Below are 7,955 nucleotides of genomic sequence, written 5' to 3' on the forward strand. Positions count from 1 at the left end.
TTAGGGTTCTGTCTTCGAAAGATAAGTTACTTACATGAGTTTACTGATGTCTCCTCTTGATACTGTTGCTGAGACATTACTAAATGAGACATGCACTATGTAATCACAGGTGCAAAGGAACAATTTGAAGGATGATTTTTTTATCATTTATTTTGAAACTATGGAGAAGTGATATTGTGGAAATTTGTTTTACACCACATACACTACGAAAACTGCAAACTTGATTGTAGCAAGTCAACCACCTGATGGTTATTTTCCTGTATGGCGAAATCCAGAGCTGTTGTTCCAGCGTTATTTCTGGCTGCCTTGTCCGCTCCTGCCTCGAGCAGCATGGACACAACTGTGGCATTGCCTGCAACTGCCGCCCAGTGCAGTGGAGTCCTCCCACAGGTATCTACGACATCTGGGTAGTTACAGTCAAGGGGAGGGTCTGATGCCACCAGCAGCAGCCACACCACATACTCGTGGCCCCATATTGCCGCCAAGTGGAGAGGCGTAAGCTGCTCGAAGTACTCCACAGCCCCCACGTCTGCCCCAGCTCGCAGCAACCATCTCACCACCTCCACGTGCCCTCTGGCTGCTGCCCGGTGCAGAGCAGTCCACCCAAAGTGGTCCCTCACCCCCACATCAGCACCTGCCATCAGCAATGCCCGCAGCTCCTCCACTGCCCCCTTCTGAGCTGCCCAGAGTAGCAACTTGTCTCGCTCCTCTCCACAGAAGCTCCTGCACAAAAGATCAAGATGACATTTTTCGCTATAAGCGCACACACCAAATGAAGAAAACTATCAGAGAATCCTCTTTCCAGAGACAAATTACAAATCTAGAAATGTTCCTTCTGTGATACAAAACAGCTTCAAAGTCAATGCGTAAGCTACAGATGTAAAGCAGAATTCCCTGAGCATACTGTAGACATCTGTACTCTATCATGCTCACAAGACTGGCAAGATTTTCTGCTTTACCATTATGCCACCTGGTCATATGACCAATTTTTGTTGGAAGCTGATCTTTTCACCCTTTATTTCCAAACAGTAATACCAGACTGTTTCATATAAACCCTTTGTAGTAAGACAAGCCACAGTCCTCCACAGACTATTCTCTCAAAGTTGCTACTTCCACATATCCTGTGGGAGAATCTCTGATATTAGTGTTTGGAACTCAAAGGTGATCCATGTGCCCCCTAATGTCAAAACCTGTAAATGGAGAACCCTTCCTTAGAACCATAACCTCTTTTATCAAAAAAAACGTGACATACCACACAGCTTCTGACCATACAACTTGATTAACACCTCCATAAATGACGGAACTTACTCTCTGACACAAGTTGGATGGCAGCAGGCAGCCATGAGCAGTGCAGCTCTGACAAATGGGCAGTTGAAGTTGGTGTGGGACAAACTGCCGGCAGCAAGACGGAATGCTGTACACACAGAGATTCCACAAGTGAGTATTTACATGAGGACCAGAACTCATACTGCATACAAGAATAGCCTGTCAGTTAATATGAAGACTTACCAGAGAGCTAATCAGTTCCTATACTATTCTTACCACATTCTCTGTAGGCATAACAAGCATGCAGTACAACAAACTGTTGAAAATGAAGCACCAAGTAAAGGCAAATGCAAGGGCCAACAATGTTTCTGGGTTGACATAATACTAGTGATCACTTCAAATACAATTCCACAGCAATAGTCACACAGAGGTTAGAATAGCACTTATCAGGTTGTCTCAGACCTTTAAACATACACTTATCAGAAAGTCTTAAAAATCATTTGTAGCTGCTATAGTAAAACTGGCCTGTAAGAGGCACACACAAACAGGAGTTTGACAGGTTTTGAACTTAGCAGGGGAGGTAATTCAGAGATGGTAGTATTGCAGAAAACTAGCAATTGGTAACAGGATGGAACTAAGGCAGTGGGTAAAAATATTATCACAGATGATTTAAATATCATCCAATAAACAAACTTGACACACATTGAAAAATTAGCACTGTTAGCAGGCAACCATTAAAAACATAAAACTCGGAATTTGGGTTATCAACATACTGTAGAAATGATATTAAGGATTTCATGCACATGCAGCAAATGTGAAGGAAAATTTGTCAAACTGATGATGGTCAGAAACTACAAAAAGGATTCTGTACAAATTATCAATAGCATTTTCAAAATATACTTCTAAACAAACCAGATAATGTAGAAGTATTTGAATGTTATTTTTCAGTAACAGAATTTTTTAAAAGAATGGTTTTCTTTTTCAAACATTAATTTTCATATAAAATTACTCTGAACAAAAGAGACAGATTTCAGAGTTTACTCTGAAGACAAAAAAAGTCTGCACAGTGCAGGCAATATCTCAAAGAGAATGTTAACAGTTGGATGAGTAGCCAGTTTCATACAGCATACGCATTTAAAAATATCTGAGAAATAAAGGGAAGCGACATGGACTGAGCACACGTATCTGATACAGTGTAGTAAAGGATAGTTCAATCTTAACATCTTGTCATCAGTATTGTGTGTTAGAGATGTATCAGTGATTGAATCAGGAGTACAGAAGGTCACCTGCTATTGGTGCCAATGACACCCTGGTCTTTGGTAGCATCACAGACAACTTCAGGCAAGGTACCAGGCCAAAGATTTGGTGCCTGCTCCTCCAGGATGCAGTACAGTGTGTTAACCAGTACATATTGTTCTGTGCTTTGTAGACAGGAGTATACTGTAGTGTAGCACATGTTCTGGGCCACTGCTGAACATAGCAAGGAGGAAATGTGAAGGTGAGGCTAACCTTTGTGTGGGACCACTGGAAGCTGTTGAGTCACTGTATGGACTGGATTGTGGTCATGTGGGGTAGGTATGAGGTGTACTTATATAGGAACTGTAAATGTTACTAGTCACACAGAAGGTTTTGATCAACTGCTTTGACATTCTGACAATGTCACATTGGAACTGTGTTTTTATATACCTGTTTTTTATGCAGGTAATATGCAATTTTTTATAAAAGCAATAAGGAATGATGCAACAAAAATCACATGCACATGCACAGGAGGGGTACCTAGGAACACTTCAGAATGCAACATTTTGTGAATCTCAAAGCAGCTAGTCAGGAACTTTCGTAGACACACCATTTTGAACAAACATTAAAATTTTTATTTATATAGTTTCTTAAGCCGAACAAATGTCGTTATGCAATCGTCCTATAGACCCATAGCATTATCTTCATATTTAATCAAAAACTCTTAAAAGAGTTGTTCAAATGGTGGATAGAGAAACACCATTGTTCTGAAGATGCAGTTCGGATTCCCCAAGGGAAAACTGTTCTTGACAGCAGAGGGACTTTGATACATGATGTTCAACAGACCTTTATGAATAAATGTTTATATTCAGTATTGTGTGATAATAGCTGGCACTTATTACATTGTGACAATTATTACACTGGAAAGATAGTTTGTTTCTTCTGGGTCACACCTTATACTCATCTGTGGAATTAAATCTTTGCTGTGAGAAAGGAGAATCTATGTTCAGTACTATGCAAATGTCATCAGAACTGTGGGGGACGAGATAATCTCCCTCAGGCAGCTGTGCTGATCTCCCTCCTGTAAAATGTATGTGTGTGATCTTAAGAAATGTTGCTCACCAAGAGTATTCACCTTACAATTCACTGATAAACAATTTGACAGCTTATTCCAGTGACACACATAAAGAAGATATTGTAGCATGCTGACTATATCCAGGCATCTACCATTTACACGAAAATTACAATCGGCCTGTGTAGTGTACTGCAGCATCACAGACAGTTGGCAAGCAAGGAATGTTGTCACGGCAGTAACTAGACAATGATGATGCAGTGCTGCAAGGCAGGTAGCTTCTTGAAACAGTTAACTGAACAGTATTGCACAGAGTACTGCAGCAAGGGGTAAGCCAGGTTTCCGAACTGACAATGGCAGTGGGATTTCAGGATATGTGAATGATACTGCGCCAATACCGACAGTTAATACTGAACGTTTTTGCAATGAAATTATTCCCAAACCCGCAGCCCTAACAGAAAAATAGGGCTGTACTGGGCAAGGGCGCTGCACAGATCTGACAGTGAAACTTACAGGGCGAGAAATAGCTCTAAGCAGCACATCTGGCCTACCCAGATCGACACCAGGAGCATGGCCGACTCCTGCCCGGGAGACAGCAGGTCCCTTCCTATGAATCACCAGCCACGTATAGAGGTTGGAAGAGCATCTTAATGTGGCAGGCTTACTTACCATGATGCACCTGGACACTACTCTCAGCCATAGCAGAGATACAGCACGGCCGAATGCATTCGCCAATGGCATGCAAACTGCATTATCGAGGCGGCTGGTGCTCTGGAGAATACGTACAGACATTTTGGGGCATGCAAGTGTCCAGACCAGCAGAATTCAGTGGCCTGTCAGCCACTAACTCAGTGTACCAAGCAGTGCAGATGAATCAGTAAAGAATTGATCAAGTCGTAGGTGCCTTTCTCTGGAGTGTACCGCGCTCCCGCCTCACCACATCTGGCCACAACCCTCTAGCTTGTAGCCACCCCCTCTCCACTGGGGATGCTACGTAATGTATCATGCTGTGTCAAACATTGAGATTTAGCTGAAAAAGACTGGCCTGGGGATAATAGAAAAATCATTGGCAGTTTTTTTTTACACAAAGAGGAGTTTCCCCATATCTGGAAAGTGCAAGACATGGAAAAACATCCCATTCAGAATTCAAGCAAAGTTCCTAGGCATTAGAATCGACTTGAGCTTAATATGGAGAGCTGAAGTCTTGCTAAAATCAAACTTGTTTGTGCGAATCTTACAGACAGGACCTTGTAATCAAAAGTTTAATGAATGTCACATACTATGCAGGATGGTGGTACTGAGTGAGGCAGTAACAAGGAGAGGTCACCAGTATTGGGATCAATATTTTGAAACCATCTATATTGTTATGTAGGTTATGATTCCAGGAAACACATCCTGCAGCCATTCACCCTGGTCAGCACGCGTCCGCGAGTTATCAACGAAAAAAGTTTGGAATTTTACATGACAGTAGCGTTTAAAAATAAGAATTTAGTAAATGGTAATATCGAGTAATGGATAGGGTATGGCTTTCAGGTGCTGATGGTCGTGGGTTTGAATCTAGTCCAGGTACTTTAAAGTTTTTGTTTTAAATATCTATCAAAATGGGTAATCATTTTTAATTTGAGTAATTTTTATTTCTGTTCTTTGTCACATTTTTCTTATTGTAAAAATTTCTCTTGCTCTCACTTTTCTTTATATTTTCCCACTGAATTTTTTTTTAATGTCAATGTAATATTATTATACCTGTATTATAATATTTATTTGAAAATTCCAACATATTGGTTAAAAATCCAAACAAAATCTCTAAACTGACTGTGCAATCGTGTCGAAAATGTGTTTTTCGTTACAAGATGTGCATTTCTATGGTAATAGTTGTACAGAAATTTAAAATGTAGCATTAATTCCAGCTGCACTATGGACAAACAAACAGATGAAAATTTGAATGGAAGAAGGGATTGCAAGTGAAATGAATTTGAAGCAAAATGAGGAATAGAAACAATGAATGCAATAACATGGACAAAAAAAATTAGGATGATAAAATGAAACAAATTAAATCGAAATTCATACCTAAAATTAATCTCATATGAATAAGGATTTCAAGTGGAAAAAGTAATTATGGGAAGAAAAATGATGGCAAATTACGTTAAAACAATGATTAAAATGATGTCACAAAGGAATAGAATTTAAAAATAAAAGCACTTAGACCAATTAATTGAACAACAGTATTGATAAAAGAAATTTCGATAATTTAAATATAACAAATTTCAATTATCTGAAGAGTTTCGAACCCACAGCCTTCTGCACAACAAGGACTTACCATATCAATTACACCACACAGTCAGTATGATACATTTTTAATGCCATCAAGTCCCACACAAAATTTCGAAACTTTTTGTCAGTAACTTATAAACGAGGGCACACCAGGGTAAATGGCTAAAAAGTGTGATAGCTGGGATCTCAACCTACAGATGGTAATCATACAGATGGTTACAAAAAGTCCATCGAATGACTGGGGACCTCTCCTTGTAAGTGTACTGCAAAGTTTCTAAAGTCAAAATGGAACAAAAGTGTGCTGCCTATAATTACACTGAACAACAAATCTGAAGTGGAAGTGTGTAAACTGCATGATTTTGAGTTAGTTATGGTTATTTCAGTATAAAATGATACAAAATCATCATAAATATTTAGCTCTAGTTTTTTAAAAGTGATTCACATTTTTGTATAAATAACTCACTAACTAAATATGCATTCATCTGCCAAGATTCAACATAACAAAATTTAAGTTAATAATTACTTGAATCATGTTACGTGTTATGCATTGATAAATTTCAGTGCCATTCTGGAAGTACAAAAGTAAAATATTAAGAAAAACTGAGATAATATTACATGAATGGAAATACTTTGGAAGTCTACTTTGTACCAGAACTATGTAAAGCACAAAAGGAAATATATAAATTTGCTGGTCACAAATGTATATAAAGGAATACAAATGTTAAATGTCCATATGTACAGTATATACAACTACATATTTTGTTCAGAGATAAATTCAGAGGATGACCGTTTTCGTTTGGCTTGACGTTTATACACACATACTTGGGAACATCCCTTATGACAGTCTACCAGTAATCTGCTGAAATAGTAGGGCTCCACTTTCTGGCAGACCTCTTCTCAAATGTGGCAAATATCTTTATGAAATCGCTCCCCATGTTCATTACTTACTGCACCACAATCTTTGGGGAAGAAGTCAAGATGAGAAAGTAGGAAATGCGATTTCAATAACTTGTTGGAACCAAGTTCTTCGAAAGATGACAACATGTTATCTACAATCTCCTTGTAATTTATTGCTCGTTTGCTCCCTAAGAACTGTAAACAGACTCTTAAAACATTCCCGTTCATGCTTTATCACCTTGTATGATTCCATCAAAAGTATGGTCTCCAAAAAGCTCTCGAATCTGTGGGCCTACAAAGATGCCCTCCTTTACTTTGTCACCACTTAAAGGAATTTTAGATGCAAGTACTTAAAACGCATCACCATCTCTGTTCACTCCCTTATAGTTTTTCATGAGACTCAACTTTATGTGCAAGGGCGGCAGCAGAATCTTTTTAGGATCTACTAGAGGTCCGCTCAATGTTCTTTATACCTGGTTGAAGAGGTTTTCTGGTGGGCCACTCGTGTTTACTGCAATGAGATGCACGAGCTCGGCTATCCCATTCACAAAGAAAGCAATATTTAGTATACCCTAACTGCATACCTAATAGCAGTGCAACCACTTTCAAGTCACCACAAGTGCATTAATAAAGTCACAGGTTTAAGAGGAGGCAGACAAAAAGAAAATTGGTATCAAAATGTGTCCAAAATATTGCACACAAGTAGGGCCAGGGACAATAATATAATCCATTGTTACTAGTTATGACTGACAACCCATAATTTTATTTTAAACTTAACATAAAAATTTCGTATATAATCATCTCACCACAATAAAACAGTGTAAAATGAAAACTAGAGCTAATTTTGAATTGTCTGTGATATTCGTGATCGGCACATTAGAACTGATAGAAATTGGCTATTTTCATTCGATTTGCATTTTCATTGCCTCACAATGTTATAGATATGATTCAAGATGTGGCTATATGTGGCTACAAATAAGCAAACGGGAATAGTAACAAATTTCTTGTTTCTGGGGCACAGTGGCGTCTTTAGACGGCTTCACAAAGTAAGCCATGAACTTGAGCATAATCCTAAATGATGGTCGTCGACGAAACGTGAGCTCCAGCAACGAAACAGCGAGAAATGTCTATAATAATAATAATATTTTATTGTCGTTAAGCTTACAAAAGCAATAGACAACGTCAACCAATGCGGCACAACCAATGTGATTCG

The 7,955-nt window shown here is 38.8% G+C and overlaps 1 protein-coding gene across 1 annotated transcript; it reads right to left on the bottom strand.

The window, feature by feature from the left end:
- Positions 1-203: 203 nt before the first annotated feature.
- LOC124553401 (ankyrin repeat domain-containing protein 65-like) lies at positions 204-4,274 on the bottom strand. Its single transcript, XM_047127267.1, has 3 exons — positions 4,244-4,274; positions 1,309-1,414; positions 204-723 (listed from the first exon to the last, which is right to left on the bottom strand). The coding sequence occupies exons 1-3, from the start codon at positions 4,272-4,274 to the stop codon at positions 204-206; spliced, it is 657 nt and encodes a 218-aa protein (XP_046983223.1).
- Positions 4,275-7,955: the final 3,681 nt, after the last annotated feature.

The sequence above is a fragment of the Schistocerca americana genome, chromosome 11 (assembly GCF_021461395.2).
Source record: "Schistocerca americana isolate TAMUIC-IGC-003095 chromosome 11, iqSchAmer2.1, whole genome shotgun sequence".
NCBI classification, from domain to species: Eukaryota; Metazoa; Arthropoda; class Insecta; order Orthoptera; family Acrididae; genus Schistocerca; species Schistocerca americana.